General features: G+C 38.8%; 1 protein-coding gene across 2 annotated transcripts in view; it reads right to left on the bottom strand.

Moving 5' to 3' along the window:
* DPP10 (dipeptidyl peptidase like 10) overlaps nucleotides 1-22,075 on the bottom strand; it is a 544,973-nt gene that overhangs the window by 50,217 nt on the left and 472,681 nt on the right. For both annotated transcript variants that reach the window (XM_063341611.1, XM_063341610.1), the window contains exons 8-9: nucleotides 5,847-5,967; nucleotides 1,228-1,382 (exon numbers count right to left, since the gene is read on the bottom strand). In XM_063341611.1, coding sequence (XP_063197681.1) covers nucleotides 1,228-1,382; nucleotides 5,847-5,967 — 276 coding nt within the window. The remainder of the gene's footprint in view (nucleotides 1-1,227; nucleotides 1,383-5,846; nucleotides 5,968-22,075) is intronic.

The following is a 22,075-nucleotide window of genomic DNA, read 5'->3' as shown; positions in this document are numbered from 1 at the left end:
TTTTTTCATCTCTGTTGCTATACCACAAGCTTCATTACCAATTAATGATGTTTAACGGGTAGCTAAATTGGCATTAAAAGGAGACATTAAATAAAGATAATGTTTTTTCATTAATGAGATTACTGAAGTAGTATCATGTATCACTTTTATGCTGAATTGCTAACGAAACGGAATTTTTCACTTCTTGTTTACAAAGCTGACTTTTAAAAATATTCCTAATTTTTTTCTTTGCTCTGTCACTCAAGGTCTTTTGCCAACGCAAGTATGTAAACTACCTCTAAAAATGCTGTTAATTCATTATTTCATAGCACAGATACATTATATTTATATCATGCATGTTATCATTTCTTAGTATCTGGTACAATCCAACTGTCCACCCAGATAAAGAACAAAGGGTCACCTCCAAAAAACAGTAACAACAATATGGTAACAGTAAGAGTTTCTAAAGCCCTCAATGAACGTCCTTTGAAATGTCAAAAGAGTACCACGTCCATGGACCTACATATTCCATCAGAAAGGAACTCAGGCTTTTTGAAACCGCGCGCAAGGGATGGATAAACTGAGACTTTGGAAGATAATACCAGTGCTGGAGCTCAGCACAAGAATGACAGCTAGGGAGGCACCTAATCAGGAAATCCCCAGAAAACGAGGAGCGATTTCAGACATTATCCCTGCCTGGGCTGCTCTGTTGCTTTCCAACAGAAATCTAAAAACCCTTCTCTAAATCTTCTGAAAGTCTGTGATAGCTCTATTTTTTTACTATTTTTTTGTCCTCATTTTGATGGCCAGGAAAAGATTTTACTGGGGCTTATCTTATCCAAGGCCAGCCTTTCACATTTATTAATAACAGCGTAATTTACTGAGATCTATACAATTCCCTGCACTCTGCACGCCGTGTGTATGACTCCACTGCAGTTGTGACAGTATCTTTTTTCCTGTGCCGTCCTTCAAACGTATTACTCTTCTCTCAGAAGTGGTGGATTGATTTTACCAAGCCATATATCAATGATGAAACTACTACGAAACAGTCTGCTGTTCCCTCACCCGATAGTTTCTTTCCAACAAAAGGCGTTACAGTCTGCTGAAAAACAGTGTAATTAATATTTCCTGAAAAGCAACATGAACAAAATCAGCCTCTGTTACCACCTAGAAACACTCCTTCCATACGGTGGATACTATCACTGAACAAGGAAGAGGAGGTGGGGGCTGCACTCACACTCATCTTACCTTAGGATACGGATACTGCTTTCCTTTTGGATACAGACCTCCAGTAAACCGGGGAATAACCATGTTCGGTACCAGAGAGTCATTTATGGTCAGGAACGCCAGTCTTTCACCGTCTGGAGACCACCAGTGGGCAATGTGAGAATGAAGAATTTCCTCTGCAAAACCAGATCTCCTTAGGGTCCATAAAAATAACTAGTTTCCAGTTCATTCAGCTGGCACTGATTTGTTCTTTCTGTGCCTACTTGAAATGCGTTTGTTGTAATTTCAGTAATTTCACATTACCCCGGGTTGAATGTTTGGATTACAAGGCATATCAAAAGACCAAACTTTAACCATTTTCCTCAAATCAATACTTTCATTGACGTCAATAAATCATTTAAACGTGAAAGATGATTGTTACTGCCATATATTTACTTCCATTACTTTCCATTAGACATGTTAATTTTTAAATGATTTTAACCATTTCAATAGACAGGTTTTAAGGACTGTGAATTTTTTTTTTTTCTTCTAATATAAAATTTTAGTATACCAAATTTCTCTGGGCTGTGGGGCCTGGTAACATGCAGATCCTCACACAGCGGTATTTCTGTAATCATTTTTGGAGTGCAAAATTTTGGGTTTCTTTCTCAGTCTAATGGTCAGCTTTAATTCTTAGAAAGTTCAGTTTTTCTGCAATGCAACTTCTTGGAAATCCAAACAAAACTTTTTATTTTTATCCAAACTTTATTTGACTTCCAAATGAACGTAATTCTCCCAAATATCATACAATGCTTTCTTATGTATATTGTCATTGTGTTTCATATTAGAGAGAAACAAACCGGAAACAGAGAAAGAAGCAGCACCCAAACTCCTCGAATCTCAGCAAAGCAGCTCCTGACCAGTTCCAAATTCACCCTGTACAGGTCTTGTGTCTTCCACTTGCAAAAAGACTTAGATTTTTTGCGTTATGTATTTTATACGTTGGCTTGTTTGGTGAGAATTTTGTATTTAAATTTGAAGAATTTTGATGGAAAACTAATTGAGAATTGTATACTAATGGGAACAAAGGCCTGACTGCACACTTAATTTAAGAGCCTACCTACAAAACTACTCAATGAAGACTCTCCAAGATGCTAATCAGATTCTGAAAGTTTTGAAATGGCTTAATGGGTTGAATTATCTAAGGTTAGGTGCAATAAAGCTAGGACTTATATTCAAAGTCATATATTCCGTGTCATGCTTCTCTCGCTGGCTGGAAAACTAAAACCCTTTACACAAGAGAACAGCAGAGAATGAATGGTGAATATCAGATAGCAAAAATCCCAACTGTGTTTGTTTTAAAATATTACTGTTTGCATTCAAACAAGGTTATTCACACAAAGAAAAGCTATTCCCAAATGCTCGTGTAAGGTAAAATGCTGATAACAAACTCATGCAAATGATAACAGAAAACAAATGAGGTCAAAAGGAGGAACAGTTCTCAATTCAACTGAAAATCTCTTAACCTCAGCTGGACAATATTCAGCCTGCTCAGCTTAAAAACACTACTAAAAGTGGAGGACTGCTCTAATGTAAACAATGGTTAATGGGAAAGAAGCAGTATATTCATCCATGCCAACAGACACTGATTCTTCTCCTCCAATGCATAGAGAGAATTCTTTTATCTTGACTTTAATTATGTATATTGTGGAGAAGAGCTCACTGCATGCCTGCATCCCTGGGAGCCCCACGAGTTCTCTGTAAGTCAGGAAATGCAACAGCTATTTGGGCCAGGGATAAAAAAAAACTTGGAAAAGGACGGGTAAAATCACTTAAGGAAGGCTTTAGGACATGGATCAGGAGGAAGGCTTTGGGATGTGTATCACCCCTCACACCATTTCAGAAACTTTCTAGTCCTGGACTGGACACCTTTTGCTTTTCCTTCTCATGACAAAGATACGTGTATAGCTGTAGAGACAGGCAGTAAGAGGAACAAACTGGGGCAATAACTGATGTGGAGGTATAAGATATTTAGATGAATACGCCTGGCTCCCTTTCCAAAAATGGAGAAGCAGGCTCATGGCCCTTTTGAAAATCAGCCCTGTATGAGACCTATGAATCCGTGTGTTCGCAGGCAAAAATCACCCACAGCACATATGAAGAGGTCTGTGTTTTGCTGTCAGCTAAAGAAGTTCCATGAAGCTTTAAAGCCTTTCAGTTCCCAAACATTAATTAATAAAATGTGTCTGTAGGAATGATGGACACACGCAGAGAAGCAGGAGCATAATCTCGGACAAGCATTGTTGCCATTATTGTGCTGGCTGCTCTTGTCCTTTCCAAGGTACCCCATTTTCTTTTTCTGTTCATGAAGTATTAGAAGCTTAAAGGAACAGTCATTTGTTTTATTAACAGCATTGTTGATCTTTAAAACAAATAAAGTTACAAAAAAATCCACATCAACCTCAGATACTGTTTCTGAGATGCATAGGTAAGCTGAAATATATTAAAAAATTAGCATATTGGCATGTTTCAAATAAAAGGGATTAGTTTTTATTGTCCTTAGTTCCTAAATGTAGTTGTCATGAATGCAGAGGTCCAAATCATACAACCCCCCTGACGTTTCTTCCATTAAAATATGTCTTAAACATCTATCTGTATAAATCTTAGATGGGGTCTACTCTATCCCTTCCAGACAGCTCATGCCTGGAATACCAGTACCGAACCGTTGCATTAGGTAACCTTTTATGGTCCCAGTACCTGAATTATCCTACGGTATCCTTATTATCCTTTGCAGACTAGGAAGGAATGTTTTTTAAAGAATCTCATATTGCGTTTTGTTCTGTGGAGTAGAGCTGTATAATGATCCTTCGTCGTATACCGTTCCCTGCAGCTCCATGCTGCACCCAGCTGCAGCCCAAAGAGAAGAGAAACAGAGGCTGCCTGCTTCTGAACAAGTGTCCTCAAAATTGCTTCTTGGCCTTTTGGCTAAGATCAAGTGCAGTGTAGTGTAGTAAAACGCTTGCAGAATTGCAGCCAGAATTGCCTTGTTGTATCTATGACTGTGACTCTTACTGAGATCACTTTGTTTTAGCAAAAACTTGATATACTGTATCAACTTCAGTGAGCTATATATACTTAAATTCTTCAATCTGCATGCAGTCATGTTGGGTTTGAAGAACACGAAGTGCATATAAAACTATATTCCATTCCAAAGACGTCCTTTGTCCTTAAATTTTGAAATATGCCACCACATTGAAGTATTTCAAAACATTAATTGAAACGTTGGAAGCGGGTAATTATCAGACACAGTCATTTTTATGGCTAAGGGATGCAAACTAACATCCTTATGCCAGGGTTTATTTGGGCAGAGGTTTTAAAAAATCCCCATGTGAGCTATCTGCTCACAACTACTGAAATGCCAGGAGGTATGGACAGATCGTTTCTGAGGACCACACTGAAGTTCCTTGCTGTATGGCATAACATCATTCCTAAAAACCACTCTGCCCTGCAAAACTCTACACACGAGAAATTACATACTTCAGGTAACCGAGTGTTTAACACTGAGCTGTTTATCTATAAAATTCATGAGTCCCATAGAAAGAATAACTGAAACGTGTATTGATTTTAAGCTGTTGTACCAAGCTGGATAATCTCCTCCCCCCCCTTTTTTTTTTAATTTATTTATTATTATGTTAAAAGCATTTTGTGAGCAGAGAGAAACATTCTGTGGCACTACACAGAAGACGGCTTCAGAACCAGAGGATATCACAGACTGTGCCGTCCTCCGCTCTGTTTTGGCATTGAAACCTGCAACAGCAAGTCTTCCAGGAGGCTAGCCCAGGTTGATTTAACCCAAAGCAGCAGCCACCGTTAAGGTAACAGTATGACACTTTTCGATCTTATCAAAACACTCAAATTGGATTCAAGCATGTTCTTTAAAGTCAAGCTCAATGTAACTGCCTGGCTTGAGGGGCTGGAGTGTCTCGTGAGTCGTGCTAACACACAGCACACCAACCACCACCGATGCTGAAGGAGAGAGAGTGATTAAAAACAAAAGTGAGGCACCAGGCAGTGTCACCTTTGATCACCTTTTGCTATGTATCCAGCAGTAAAGAAGAAAATGTAGCCAATTCTGCTTCTACACTATGATTCTTCCGTGCCTCCTTCTATTAGGGTGTTTTAACTGTAAACAGATCCACGCTGTTGTTCACACAAGCAACAGACTGAGTCCTTTCCCTCCTCACTTACGTGGTACACCCAGAAGAGCTCCAAAGGTATGAATGGAGTTATTCTAGATAAGCAAATCATACAGGGTGTTAAGTTTTATCTGAAATGCCAGCCCCACTGAAGTTGGCAGTAAAATCCCACATCAAGATTTGACTACTATAGCATTTTTCACATACTACCTAGTGTTCATAATGCATTTGATACATTCTGGTTGAAAATAAATTCCTCTTTCTCAGAAAATATTGTTATATGCAAAACAGCAGTCAATACAAAGTAAGAATAGATATACAAAGCCAATCTTGGAAGAAAATGAGAAGGCAAAGAAGCAAAACCAACCGTAGATAGCATTTTCTGAAATGAATAGATTTGTGCCATTGGGTCTGTACAAGAACCTCTCATCTGTTTTAATAAACAGATATATTTGTCCGGCTTACCTTCATATAACCAGTCTGCAATTCCATTAAAAATAATTCCTTCTTTTCCCGAAGATGTCAGGCGCAATGAGCTACTCTTTACATCAGGCTGATAGTAGATGTTATTTTCAAAAATATAAATCTGGATGAGGTAAGAGGGATGGAGAGAAAAAAGAACATTTTGGTAGATATAAATGAGTGTTCAGCAATGAATACGTAATTTCCTCAGGCTCAGAACAGTCTACAGAATAATTCAGCATGAGTTTTCACTGACATTGCCTTCATATTTCCTTTTATTATCAATTTGGACAAACTAAGCAAACTTCTAATACTTATGCCAAGCCAAATTCTTCCTTTGAAATTTTCTTCACAGTTGCAATGTTTCTATTCACTTTAAGAAATATTATTACATTCCTCAGAATCATACAGGAGACAAGTTTTGTAACAGTTAAATAGATACAGAAATATTCCATTAATTCCATTCTATCTAAAAAAATCACCTGTTTTTCTAGCTGTGAAATTAGACACACTTCTGCAAGTACATACAACACAGTACACACATCATAAATGAAAGTTACAGCTTTATATCATGGTGTGAGAACTTACTGGAAAAGCAAAAATAAATAGCAGACTGCCGTTAACTTTTCTCAGCTTGCTGACGCTATTTCTGACTCTGACACGCAAACATTTTGCCTCACGTATGCTATATAAATGCCCTTTATTTTCAAGTCTAGGCTCCTCCTCGTTTTCCTGGGAGTAACAGACGAGGCAGACAGTCCTTTCCTCCTCCACTGCCACTTCTCAGTCTTCTCCGCTTTTCTTTCCCCGCTCACTTTGTTGCAAAGGATTTCAAGTTCACTCATTTTGTGAGACTGAGCTCCAGGCTCCATGACAAAATGCAATGAAAGAAAGATAAAGGCCAAAAAACCAAAACCAAAACCCAACCAAGCAAAACCCAAACAAAAACAACAAAAAAAACCCCTAAACAAAAGAAAAAGAATAATAAAAGACTTTGGAGGAGCATGGGGATGGTAAAAAGGGCAGGTGATGATGAGGAAATTTTATGACATGGAAATCCTTATGTACTCAGATGCAGGCCCCAACGGGCCGCAGGCCTGCCTTTCTCCTATCAGGCAGGACACCTTCCAACATTTCACTGCAACACAATTTAGGTACGTGTTTTCCCAAACTTCTTCATTGGCCCTATCATTCCCAATCCAGGTTAATAAGAAACAAACTTCAGCACAGCTACTAGCATTTCTGGTAATAATGCTCTTAATTCTTTTTGTCTGTATTCCTGCATACCTCATTTTCCCGAGTTGTCAATGCCTGTGACTAGACTCTTATTTTAGCTATAATCGTCTCAGAGTTCTAGCCTTTTTCTTTACTTTATCGCTAAATTACAATGGCCACACATGTGCTTGCACAGCTTAGCAAAGGAGTCAAACTAATATCGCTGTTACGCACCAAACTTGACTCACACTAAGAAAATTCAGCTAACAGCACTAGAGAAGCAACACACAACAGAAATTTATGTTACATGATTCCATCAACGTACACCGATATACGGAGTCTCAGGGACTGCTAACATGAAGTAAATATATTTCCACCAAAGACCATTTTAAAAGCCTGGTCATTTATCATTCTCTCATACTTCTATGATAAATGACGTATGGGAAATTCTAACCAGAGAGCAAAGAAGTATTATCACTATTACTGCTGTTCTCTTTGCTTCTAAATTACCATCTGAAATAGATTTCCCTATAAGTCCCCAAACTAATGGCATTTTTTGATTTTTAACAGTAGCCACTTCATGGTTTCTGCTGCATAGAGCAATAAAGCTGTGGTTTTTTCACACCATGAGTAATGTAATGATTTTAACCATTACTGGGAATCAAGGGTGACTTGGAACAAAGTTCTTTATGGTCAGAAATTCAAAACTCAGCAGTGAGTTCAAAACTGAATTAAAAATAGTTGCTCCAGTTTGAATAGTCCAAAATGTACTGACTAGTAATTAAATTTATGGTTCTAAAAATAATATTTGGTACATTTGAGAATTTATGGGAAGCTGATTTATGACCCAGCGTTAACACCAAGAGAAAGTAAGGACTAGAGAAAGCTGGACATAGCAAGCTTTTGAAATAATATCGACAAACACTCCTTGTCAATGCACGTTTCCAAAGTAAAAATGTACTTTTTGTTTCCAAGGTAAAAGAAACAAATAAAGTAATAACAAGGCATGGTTAACTGCTTAACCAAGAAAACCAAAATATTTTAGCCAAGTACTTGCTATTGAAGTGAGCTCAAAATATTCCTATCAGACTAAATTACAGATAGCGTAAGTAGGGGGAACCACTCTATTGACTATTGCTTAGTAAGGAGCGATTTCTTACAGTTGACAATCTCTTCTCATATAAAAAACTGCTTTCATGAGATTACCAAAAAAAGCCTACTTGATCAAATGATTCTATTTTATTTAAGCTTCTTTAATTAAATGAGCTCAATCTAATTCAGTTTTGAAGATCAGAAGTATCATTTTTGCTTTTCTCCCCCCTTTTCAGGCCATTCGTATTTTTAATGCTGAAGACACCCATAGTGTCTAGTCTCTGCAATGAAAAACTTTCATTTAAACCCATAATCGCCAGCCAAAGTACAGGATTAAGAACTACTTGTTTTATGACCAGACGATGAAAAGGTCTTTAATCCTGTTATTACTAGTTAGCAGGCATTGCTAATTCCATTTGACACATTTCAGATAAGTAAATATCTCAGAAGGAATACTCACTGTTGTGCCGCCTGACTGCTGGCTTCCTCAGCTTTATCCCCCATTCATTTCCTAAAGCCGCTTTGTCTTCCCTCCTCAGCCAGTCCTCAGCCACCCTCTGAACATCCCCACAATCCTCTTAATCTGCTCCGTCATCCAAAGTTTCCCTCATCACTTATAAAATGTGCTCTTTCAACTTTGAAAACTACCCCAAGAATACGTTTTTCTTAAAGATATGTATTGGAAAATTGTTATGTTCTTGAAAAACTTCAAAGCCATCCAGCAGCTCTTTCCCTAGAAAGCCTCGAGCTCATTGCTTTCTTGAATTTAACATTAAAAATGATGAATTTACGTTCCTTTGCAAAACATTTATGAAATACAACCGCTCATGTTCCTCCACATGACTGAACGGCATGTAAATGCACATCGATGATTTAGGGTTGGCGTACTGGCAAGTATCGCTCTGCACTGCCTGCAGCATTTCCAAAGATCAATATCCTCATGCTTGAGGCTGTAAAAACATCTTAGAAAGATTCACCACTATGGTTTGTCATTTAATCTCACCCGTAATTTTGAATATTTGTTATATTGCAGGAGGTGACATCTTCCACATAAAGCCCACAAACTGCTGTTTGTACTGACAGGAAGGGCTTTGGGCACGTTTCCTACAATGATGCTGCCTAACCCCTGCAGTCAGGAATGCATTCCCCTCCATTCCTGACCGTGCCAAAGTGCTCATCTGTAATTAACTCCTTCACCTCTTGGAAATAAGGGCTTGCGAGTTAAAATGTTGATTTCTGCAGCAAAACAGCAGAGTTGTAACAGGAGTGACATTATCTTGAAGGCTACTAGTCGTGGCCCGAGAGGCTCTTTGCTTTGCTCTCTGGAAGTCCAGGCTGTGAATTCAATTAAGCACAAGCACTTTGTGTAGCCACAGAAACCAATCTCCCATCTTACAATACTGCCAGCGCAATGCAGCCAAGAGAGGCATTTCTAAGAGACATAGTCATTGCAAACTCCTCTTCCCAGTAGAACATTCATATGGTACAAATGTAACCACTGAAATTGTAATAGATCACCACTTGAAATTAATTTTGTTCACAAGACTGTGAATAGATCTTGCTTGCTTTTGTCTAGCATCTGCACACACAAGACTGACCAGCAGCTAAGCGTCTTTATGTCCCTCTGAAATAGCCGCAAATAGAGCCAAGCGTATGCGCAACAACCCTGGTTTTACCAGAGAGCAGTGAAGTGGGCTGCTTCTTCCTGTAAAACACCCGAGTTCTTTTTCTTTGGTTCATGCGTTTTTTGCCTTCCTGTTCAATTTAAACATTGCCACCAATGCTTTCTGGTGAAAACAATATCTGTAGAAAACTCCTTACACTTCTACTTTATGCTGCTCTAAAATATATTTCCAAGCTTTTATTTCAAAAACATGAAGGCTAAGGGGGAATTTCTATTTTTTAGGTGGCGGCTGCTGCTGCTGATTAGTTGCAGTACAGCAATACAAAGAAGCTGAATTTATGAGCCACAATTTGGTCTTTAAAATTGAGTGAAAGGGAGAGCAAGTGGCTGAGAGAGAACTCAAACTACTACTTTTCCTACAACAGAGACTTAAACTCTCAAATACTGCAAGGCAGAAAGCAAATAACAACACTGGGACAAGAATTATTAATAAAATAAAAAAATATTCTTGGAGCAGAATCTTGCCAATTAATGTGACTAAAATCTTGACTCCAGTAAGTAAAACTAAACATGTGCCCAAAGGTTTCCAGGGTGGGGACTTCACATACTTCATCACTTTGTACATCGTGTTTTGGGCAATGTCACATAAACCAAAGATTTCCCTTGCGAGTCTATCTCCACTCAGGCATTTGGGAGCAAGTAAAAGTAAAAGGACTTTTCTTAATATACACTTGGGTCTAATTACTACATCATGAGTACTAAAACGTTGACTGTAACTACTGAATCTTCCAAAACTGCTAAAAGAGGAGTTGCTAACTGTGTATCAGACAGGTAGTCTCATGAATACATCAGTGGCTTTGTGCCCAAAATGCTTTCACAGCTTTCAGTCATGACGATAAGAAAATAAATTGAAAAAGGCACAAAGTGGAACCAGGCTATGCTATCTTATATGAAAATTATTATTGAGCTTTTTTTAACCTCTTCACCACCTGTTTCCCAAGTATTTTTAAAGTATTTAAATTTATTTTTTAGCTAAGACCCTTACCTAATAATGCTGGAAATGGGGATATATATCGAAATCTTCAGCCCTCAAATTTATTTGACTTTTTGTTTTCTTAGAAATTTTGCAGAGCTGATGACATCAAGACTTAAGCCAAATGAAGAAAAAACTCAGCGTTTCTTTAATTACTTTATTAAGTTTTTTCTAATTAATAAAAACATCTGCAAGAATGCTTTGGATTAGTGAGAGATTAATTCTTGATAATGATCACATTTATTTCAACTGACTGTGAAGAATTTCAGGCTCTGCTTGCTCTAATGTTCTACCTACAGCACTAATCCTCCTTCTTCCACATCTGTCAGCCTCTAAACTATCTTCTCATAAAGCTTCTTCTAAATTAATTTCTTCCCAAACACTTATTTATTGTTTGCAACATGTTTCACAATTACATGATTTTATTTCAGGCTGAGGTCTTAAGCAGAGCACCCAGTCCAAGCAGTTAGTTCCAGATGGCAGACAGCTGTGAAAACACAGAGACATCTAATCCCACAGCTGAACGGCAAACCCAGTGCCAACAGTTGGAGAGGCCCCCTGTGTGTCTTTAATCGTTTCAAACACTACAGGCAGAGAAAAGCCGCTAAATTACAGAAAAATACCCCACTTTTTCCCTTTAGGTGCTCCACGGAAGCCTTCTGCATGGGCATACCCACACTCAATCACTCCTGTGATTGCAGGGCAGCTTATCGGCAACAGTTCAAGCTTTTTCCTCACCAGTTGGGCAGCGGCAGCAGTTTGCCTGGAGCTGCGTGGAGGTCACCATGAGGTGGCCTGCCCTGCACAGAAGCAGTGAGTGTGTGCGAAGCTGGGCTTTGAGCTCTCCAACAAAGCAGGGGCAGCTTCTCTACCAGAGGCTGCCAGTAGCCGGTTAGCCCTGGCAGTTGAGACAAGAGTCACTACCGGGTACTTGCAGGTGTCCTAGAAATTCATCCAGGCACCAAAGTTCAGACTTGTATGTATATCCAAAAGCCCAGTTTTCTTCAGGTGGAGGAGAAACAGAGCTGCAGCCCTTGCTGACAAAACCTTCCCTGGAAACCTTCCCTGGAACCAGTTATCAGTCTCACTTGCAGAGAAAAGCTACCAGAGAGGCAAGTTTGTCTTAAACCTGACGTTAAGAAGGTAGACTTAACAATCTAGCATTAGTCCTTTCTCTAATTTACACATGGATAAACTTATTTTCATATGCATATGATAAGGTAGCTTACCACGCAACAAGTTTTTAAAATAGATTATACAAACACTAACCGTATAGCTATAATGTGTTGCCACTGCTGTTCCCCAAAGCGAGAGGGAACTATCTCGGGTCTAGAAGCAGCATTACTCACTCACGTCATGCTTTGCCCAAGCTGAAGGTATGTCTCCCCACTCTGTACCACAACCAGGTACTTGCTGGCCTGTGTCTCAGTTCTTACGGTAGTGTGGCCACCTTTTAAAAGCCATGAGAAGGTACAGTGTTCTATAAGGCAGAAGTTTGCAGATGCCCAGTCTAATATTTCCACATTATCTGATGTGAAATGACAGAAATCACTAACAACTAACAAACAAAACAGAAGAAAATTAGTTAGCACGGCCTTTAAAATCGTCTTGATATTTATCATAGGAAAAACTTGGACATCCATCCCATAATAGTTAATATATCAGGGAATTATTTTCCTAACTTAATGAGTGAATCTTCTTAATTAATCCTCCAGAGTTTCAGCATGGCAGATTTGTTTGACTTCCTGATTGATACCATCGGCACAAATACATTTTGCCATCAATAATAATAGTAATAGGTAATGTAATGCAAACTGCAAGTGTCAGTGGGCTTTGCAGCCATGACTTGCCCTTACACAAGTTTTAAGAGCTCCTGAAATTAACTTTTCAAGATAAAAAGAAAATACCCAGAATCCAGCACCTTGTCTTGAAGGAATGAAATGGTGGAGTGTGACTAACGGCATGGTTTGTCATTACACAGATTCATCAGGACAAATCAGTTTAAGGAAAGTGCTGACCAAACTCTAAAGCTACTGAGCAGATACAGCTAGAAAGGAAACAAAGAAGGCATCCGTATCAATGCACGCTTGATTAAAAAAAAAATAATCTGTACAAGAAGCACTGGTGTCTTCCTGTGCAGGTGAATGTCATACCTGTGAAACAAGGAAATCATCAGATTCATCCACAGAATCTCTGACCAACAAATATATAAATAACTGTTCCAACTTGGAACAACTTCAGCACTCCCACTTCACACCCCAGAGAACGTGACAGTCTTTATTACCTTTCACATAGGGAATACGAGCTACGACAAGAATAAGGAATTTCTGATGATGCCCAGAAGGAGACCTTCAGGCATTCAGGAAATGCTGCTGCAGAACTCTGGCAGTTGCTAATGACAGTGCTAAAGACATCGACCTAAAGCATCTTCCGGCAGCCCATCTCTGGCTATATTTATGTGTGACCTTGGTAAGGACACACAGTTCACCACTCTTTGGACTAGCACAGGTGTCTTCAGAGACCAATGTTCTACGTAACAGACCCCTCAAGTGCATTTTTTGCTCTATGCAGAGGGATAAGTATTTTTACTGATGCAGAAACAAGTGGCGTCCTGTGCACGCACACAGATAGTCTGGCTAACCAGCTGACTGCACCATCACCACGGCCGATAGCTACCGCTCAGCATAGGATCTATTAGACTTCTTCATTTCCTAAGCATACGGCAAAATTCCATCCCTTCTTCTTCTGAGACTTCCAGCTAATTAGTTGGATAATTAATTCTTCAAAAGCTTCAAGATGTTTTTCCATCTGGGCTTGCCTCTTACCATTTGTTCTGTCTCCTGTCTTACCATACATTAACCAGGGCCAAATCCAACTGCCCTGGTCAGACACTAAAATTTCCAGATGAAATACGTTCTCTTGCTAACAACTGTTAATACAAATAATATCAGCTATTCATTAGACAGAAGAAAGTCAAATAAAGAATACTTTCTTAGTCCCTCCGCAAATTTTGTACTTTGCTTTTCAGAGATCAAACCAGTTTCAGGTACAACTAAGCTGGCACAGCACTATTTTGCAGTTGAACCTCATACTGGGAAGAGAAAGATCATCCCATGACACCCACAGCAGCTGTATTTCTCCTAGTCCTGAACTCATGTTGGAGCATGCAGTGGAACGAAACACACAGCAAAGGGGGAATCGTAGAATAGAATCACAGAATCACTTCAGTTAGAAAAGACCCATAAGATCATTGAGTCCAACCATTAACCTAGCAAAGAAAAAAAAAAAAAAGCATTTTCATTTCCTACTGCTGTTTTTGACACAATTATGGACTTCTTTTGATTTGTAAATAATATTGGAACTAACTTTAGATTACAGGAATAAATTAAAATCAAATTCCTGCATCCACATGGAAAACATTTGGTTGCGGTTTTTCAACGCTTGCTGTCAAGATAACAAGTCTGGTTTTCATTTAAGTACTTAACATACTTGTTACCACTTTCTGGCTCACAGATCTGAAAAATTATACAAATGGCTCTACTTCAGCAACTTACAATTCAGTTTCACCAATTTCAAAAATATTGCACATCAGCCACCGCATCTGTCTATGAATTACCGTTGCAAATAAAGACCTGGCTTGACATCTTCTCTACCACTGTTCAACATTCTCCAAAGCCCTGATAGACACTTTTTTTCCAATAGAGCCACTGATTATGTTGTTCATAGTCAGTGCAATGCCTTTTCTCTTCTTCAGGTCCAAACTGAACAAACGTTTTCTCATCATCTATGATTCCCCTTACTATACCCCTGGGACGATTGAGATTGCCAGACCATTATTATACCCACTGCTGCAGAAGATGAGTACCCCTTTTCTGCCCTTCTCCCTTGCCAAAACCTCATTTAGTTGATGCAGCTTCCCACTGAAGAACAAGCTGTACTTAAGATTACATGCCTTGTGTGTCAATGCAACAACTGTATGACTCCTATTTTCTGTTTTCCTCTCATTTGGACATTTTGGAAAGAAAACACTTTCTAACGTCATCCAGAAGAACTGGACATACAGTGCTATATAGGAACAGTTGTTTATTAAACCCAGTTAGAAGTTCCACGATGGCAACCCAAAACTCCTGGTCCATATCAAAGCTCCTCTACGGCCCAGAGCCACAAAGCACATGTTGTAGTGATCCACAGAAATCCTTCAGGTCTCCACTTCATTACAGGAAAGAGGTAGCTTTTCCTGTGTTCTATGATGAACTGGTGTTGTGATGCCGTTTGGCTTGTTTCTACCTACAGCTTGAGACTCAACACCCATCTTCAACATAACTCTAAGTGCCAGCACAGGAGTCACTCAAACTGCTCATGGGCTGCATGCATGGTAAGAATGATGGGCACACCACCAATCTTCCTGTGACAATGCTCTATACATGGGTGTTTCCAAGTTAGGTGTTGATTTACTGTTCCATACATGTGAAAGGGAGATCTGCTGCGCACAAAGTCACATGGACAAACCGTATTTCTAGGCGATACTTTGCACACGTTGGAGAAGTAGCAAGATGAAGGGTCAGTACCTGCTGTTCTTGCCCATGGTAATAAGCTCTGGAAGAAGCTCCGTGGTAATGAACTGGGACACTCACACATTGAGAGGCAAGTAAAATGCAAGGTGGCAAACTATTACCCAAAACAGTTATTATGCATTTCACCAGTGCGACTGATTATTCTGCTGATGTTTTTCTTACAGGTCCTGCAGCGATCTCCAGAACCAGAGAGAATTACTGTATTTTGGATAATATAAAACACAAGGAAGTGGCTTACAAAGCTTTTACAAGTGTAAATTCTAGATGGTTAGAGTATTTATTAGTGACTTTGTGAGTTAAAATTACGCAGACTTTTTCCAAAATCCCTTTTTTTCCCCACATGTTACAAATTTTCTATCCAGATCACATATGTCACAGGATACCAATTTCAAGGAAAGTTTTACGGAATTGTATTGCAAAGCAGCTTTACGTTATATCTCTTTCCTCTGCATTATATCTGTAGTCTGTTTAGATTATGAGCTCCCATGGACACGGATTGCAGGCTAAAAAGTCGGAGAGAGTTTGCAATACAGCTGCTTTGCAAGTCTCCAAGAGTGCAGAATGCCTCTGATCTCCCCTCTACAGATATTTTTTTCTTTTGCCAGTCAATCTATATTGGTACAGAATTTTCAGAGGTGTTCAGCTCTGACTTGCTCCAGCTCTTACCCCATAGTTCCATGTGCAGCACAGACCACTAAATTATGCAGATACTGGGTACAGCAGGTATCATCAGCTACCGAAGCAAAGCATGGCAGTAGACAAAAATCTGCCCTTATATGATCTATGTTTCAAAATCATCAGATACATTGCAAATGAGGCAGAAAAAAATAATAGATAATAACAAAATGATTATAATTGTAAGCAATAATAACCATATTCACTCTTAAAGGTACCAATTTTCTAAAGATTGTGATTGACCTAGACAGGAATTTTCTCAGGGGAAGCTTTCAAACCTTTTGATTATGTTGTAATTAAGGCAGCGAGGAAGTAGCTGGTGATCGGTGTGAAACATGGAGACCTCAAAACACATACATCCCAATGTCACATACCACTTTTTTTATCAGTTACAATATGTTGATTTTATTTTTGCAGTCATCAAGCTGCCAGACGTAGCATGAACAGAACACTGATGCACCACTTTTCTGCGGTCTAGATTAATGCCACTGCATCACAGTAATGTGTTAGCACAATGGTTTCTGAACAACTGCAAACAATCTACAAGGCTATTATATTTAATTGCTCTTTAGATAGTTTATAAATCTACTGTAAACAATAGCGAGGATGCACTCATAATGCAGCTACAAGATTAGTTAGTAATGTCATGGAATAAACCAGGCCATGAACTCACAGACTATCAGCAACTCCACAATAACTCTGATGTTTTTGTCCTTGATTTCCAATAAAAGTGAGGAAGCATTGCCCTCTTGTTTAGACACACATTAATTATGTTGCCTTTCCAATGATATTGGATCACGACGTTCACTAAATTCACACCCTGCCTAATCCCGAGATAACTTACTCCTGAGTGCAAACATTGAGCTGTATGTTGTATAAACAAAATCACATATAATATCTGAACTACGACCTATGCAAAAAGCTATTTTATAAATCTTTGTGATTGCACAGAAGGTTAGAGTAAGACTGGCTTGCCCCTGAGCTGATAGTCTGGATCTACTGCGCCCTCCCCACGGAGCTACCTGAAGAGCCACGCTGGCTGCAGCACTGTGCAAAACGTCTTTGAGGGATTGGGCTGCTCAGCCCTTTGGTCTTCATCTGTGTAAGTGATGTGTATAACAGACTTATCTATACACAGCGTATGCCCAGGAACTCACACTCCTTGTTCCTCACATTTACTGATAGATTCTGACTAATGAACCAGCATGGAAGAGCGTGGACAGAAATGTCACTCTTACGTGCCTGGGTTGCTCCTACGGACTTACAATAAAATCATAATCTGCCCTTACCATAAAACCTTTTTAAATGATCTCTGGTATTTCAAAGGCTCATCTCATGCTGTTATCAAGCCTTCAATTATGCTCAGACTGATCGATCCGTAACATGAAAAATTTTCAACCTAGTTACTCTGTAAGAAAACAGGCAATGTTGGGAGATGGGATAATATCTAAGATTACTGTCTGGACTTGGTGCCAAAGGAAGAATTTTCTCTGTTTCCTTTGACAAAATATAAGAAAGTAGCATCCTAACAGCAAGGACAAAAGTCAAAAGACAGAATGGAAAATGCTGTGCTATAAAGTCATATTTACATTTTCTACTATTCCTACAGTGGTAGATGATCCCCGAGAACTTTGCACATTATTCAAATGCTGAAGAATACCAGGATGCCTCTGAGCATCTTCTACATGAGAAACCAGGCAGGGTTTAACACAAAGCATTGTCCTTTCAGCTGCTATTGCTGACCCAGCCTGTCTTGTCGTATGGTACATCAGCCTTGTTTTCCCCACCGTACACACTCTTTAAGTTGCCGGTTGTCTTTATGGTGGGCCAACATTTTAGCGGATGATATCTGTCTGCACAGACTCCACAGCCATTTACCACTTCACACAGGAAGGGCATTCAACACAAGAAAGCCAATTTGTCTTAAAATATCTCATTAGGAATGAGACAAATAGGAAGGAGAAAATTCTGACTAACTCTTAAAATAGCATTTCTGTTTAGGACAGTTCGGGGTCCGTGAAGCACCACTTGAAAAGAACTGTTTGCTTTCCTTCCATGCAAAACTTCTCTCTTGTATTTCTGTAAATGCACTGGCATCTGCCACAAACAATGAAGTAAAAATGTGCAGTGTTCTGCAATACTATCCATATGATCAAGTAATACCTATTAGTCATATTGATCAAACCCTGCTAATATACATAAAATGGTTATATGAGCACATGAATACTATTAGCGCATGAGTTCACCACACTATAGCACCCAGTTGACGCAATAAATACTTTGGTCTACACGGGCTTCTGTTTTCCTCATTAACGCTCTTTCTACCAGCTTAAAACAGACCTTTCTAATATCAGTTTGTTTCCACAAAAGTAAGAGTTTTAAGTGTTGGGTGATTGTTGGGTCCTTCAGCCTTCTTTCCTCCCTGCCAACCAATGCTTCATTTTCTTTTACAAATCAACAGTACACCTGAGTTTTTAATCCTCATTCTCCAGGGCTGTCCTGGCCTTGAAGCTGTCAGTGAACACACCCTGCCCACAATTACACGTCTGCAAGCAGTCCCCTGCTTTCCCCTCTCTGGCTCAGGCTGAGTCAGCATGAAAGCCTAAGTCACTTTAACACAGTGCAGCAGGAGTTTAATCTGCTCTGATCCGTCAGTGCAAACACAGTGGGGAAGTCATAACCCCATTGTAGGGGAAAAAAACCAACCCATGCAAGGACAGTTACAGGTTGGTGATGATGGAATTTATTGTCTCTTTTTCAAGAAGGACTTGGCTGAAATAGAGAGAAAGAACCTACAAGAGCATTGAACATGACCAAAGCTGTGTGGTCATAAGCTGGTTTCTTTTTTTCCTCATCACAGCTGTCTTGCTGACGGAGATTCAACACGGAGTCATGACACCATCATCTATGAAGTATGTACAGCTTTTAATTTTTTTTTTTATAATAACAAGGACCATCTACTCTATCTTTACCCATATGCAATGGGTAAAATCCTGGCTGACTGACGTAAAGACTCCATTGACCTAAACTGGGCCAGAATGTCATATCTTGACCACTGGAACAACTGAACTAAACTTTCAAGGACACATATCATAGAGGCAAAGGAGGTTCAGCCCCACTGAAGAGGGGTCACTGTGACTTCCACCGACAGAAACCCGTCTATATTTTTGATGGACATTGTGTATCAAATGAGAAGTTAAATGTTATCATACAGCAAACTGAACCAATCAACAGAAGAGCCAGAGGAATGTTGACACACAGCAAGAGTTCAGGGGGTTTTGCTGCCAAGTTGGTTTTATCCCTTGCTCGTTCGCAGCTGAACTCTGGAGGCACTGGTACTACCACAGAGACTCAGAAGTCTTTTGCAAGTCTTCTGAAAAAGTTTTACAAAAGATAAAAAAAAAAAAAAAAAATGTGTTCACCATTGGCTAAAATGACCTCCGGCTTAGAACCTGAACCACAAAGGCATTAGAAACGTCAGTTCTTCAAACTGACATGCTTTGACATTTTGTCACCTTGCCGTAGTGAATCTCACCCTTCCTTTTGCCTAGGTGTTAAGGAGGTAATAGAGAATAGAATACATCTGGTTTCCTTATTTCACAGATAAAACTGACATTTACATTATGTTACTTTACTAAAAGATGAACACAGGCAAATTTTCCACTCCATCCTGTGGTATTTCGTATCTTTTTTTTTTAATATCAAATATGAAGTGATGAAGTGATTATATGATCCATGGCCACAGGTAAACCTGCAATGTTTTTGCACAGGATTTTTGAGTTATATGAAAATAGAGTCCATAATAAATCTTCTTACCTAATCTTTCCCAACTCTGATTTAGCAAAAGATTCAATCGGATTCTGACATCTCTTCTCATTGACTGTGTATTTAGTTTTTATGGGTGGCTATTTCTACAGAACTCTAGACTTCTGAAGTTTAATTTTCTTGTTTCCGTACTACATAAAGCTACGCAGTCTTCACACAAGAAGCACAGCAGTCCTATTTTATGAGTCACTTGACTTGCAGTTAATATTAGCTAACAGACAGAAGCGTGAATATTCAGATATGCTTTGTTAGACATACACATGTTGAACAACATGATAGTCTAGATGAGAGGGGCGTGTTTCTATTTCCATTGCTGCCAGCAGGCTGCTGCACAGAAAACCCCTGATGATTGCTCCTGTTAAACATGTGTGTCTGTGCTTCCTTGCACGTGTCTTTGTGGGACTGAGTGTAAATATACACACACACAAAATATATATATGTGAAAAAAACAATTCACTTTCTAGCACAAAGATATGTCAAATTTCCAATACAAAAGAGTTATTGATATGAGATTGGATAGAAAAGTGCATTACCTGCGCGCACAGTTTACATACTGATTCAAATATTAGCTGCATGCTAGAGTAGTGATAATAGAATAAGAATCAAGGAAAGGGGTAAGGAAACATCTTTTATCTCCCCACTCAATTTATTCACTATAAAGCTGCTGGGCCTTTTATTGTTCCACATGAAAAACAGTAGTAGAGGAATAATGCTCCTATAAAACATATGATTTTCTCATTATTTCTTCACATTTTTCAGATACAGCCAAGTAGCTATTTTGACAAAAGGCTGGCAATATCTAATCCTTAATAGTTAATATTTTTAAGTTACCTTTCATAGCAGGACATGTTCATTGCATTTAACTAAGCAAAATGATGAAGCAACTTCGTCTATGCTCAGCTTAGCCTTGCTTCCATTTATAAACATTCCTGCTCTCTAGAGCTCACAAAAGTTTTACTGAATATATCAAATCTTGATATGTAAAAATGTATTTTTCTCTGTTTTCCAAAACTGCCTGTGTTTTCTGGCTGCATCCTCCATTCCCCTTTTCTAAGATGGAGAAAACTCCTTTTGTATTGATTATCACTTTTGAAACTAGGGAATATGCATTTAATGCTTATCTTCTGCTCCAACTCCTTCTATATTTAAGTGGAGTGGGCACCTAGAAATTAATAATTAAAAATGGAAATTAGTTCAGTAGAATACCTTCAGAGAAACTAATACTTTAATTTTTTCTTTGAAGAATAGTTCCGATTGAATTATTTAGATGCAAAGGCAAAAAATATTTACATTTTACAATGCTAGTTCGAGAAATCCAAGAGGAAATTCAATGTGTACTAGCAGCTTAGGTTTTGTCGAAGACTTCTGCGTAACTCTAATTCTTATGTGAAGAAGAATATTATATTTTCCATACTCACCATGACCCTGATAAAAAGTAGTTCTTGTATCAAAAGTAAAGCAGGAAAAAGCTTTTGCAAGTATGCCAGTAAGTGGCTTTCATATCATTTAATAACAGGATCTGACCATTTAGCACATTTCATCTGACATAAAATACCAGAATGCCCAGTTTTGCAAAATAATACACAATCAAACTTTCGCTGCTGGCCAAAAAGTTAAAACAGTCTTTTTCTGTGCCTTTTTTTCTATAAATACTTTCACTTTTTGATTCAAATCCTCAGTCTCTGACACAGTAAGTTTCCCAGCTGGAATCTAGAAAAGTAATAAAAACATTCAGAAGAGAAAATAAAAACGCTTTAGTAGCCTTCTTAATTTCTCATTGCCTTCAGAAAGACATGACTTCAGCATTTGCTAGAATTATGGTCAAATCCCTCGAAGACTCAACTAGGTGGGCAATGCTCAACCATTCAGGTTCCCTTTCTTCAGCAAGACAAAGGATCTCCGAGGTGCTCTGAAGTACAGAATTCTGTAAGGAACCCCTCACACATTTTAAACAAGAAAACACACCTGGGGTTAGTGTCACATTAAAACGTTCTTGCTTGTTTCTCGTTTTCAGAATAATTCAAGCAGACATTTTCCTCTCAGTTTTACTGCCGTTTGCCTCATTAGCATCATGATTAAAAGGAAAGGTGAAATAAAGCCTTGACATTTCCATATGTGATTTTAAGTAACTCATATAAAAATACAGCAAGTCAAAAGAGCAGAAGACTTTGAAAATAATAACAGCAGATTAAAT

The sequence above is a fragment of the Chroicocephalus ridibundus genome, chromosome 7 (genome assembly GCF_963924245.1).
Source record: "Chroicocephalus ridibundus chromosome 7, bChrRid1.1, whole genome shotgun sequence".
Lineage (NCBI taxonomy): Eukaryota > Metazoa > Chordata > Aves > Charadriiformes > Laridae > Chroicocephalus > Chroicocephalus ridibundus.
This window is presented reverse-complemented; position numbering and strand designations above follow the sequence as displayed.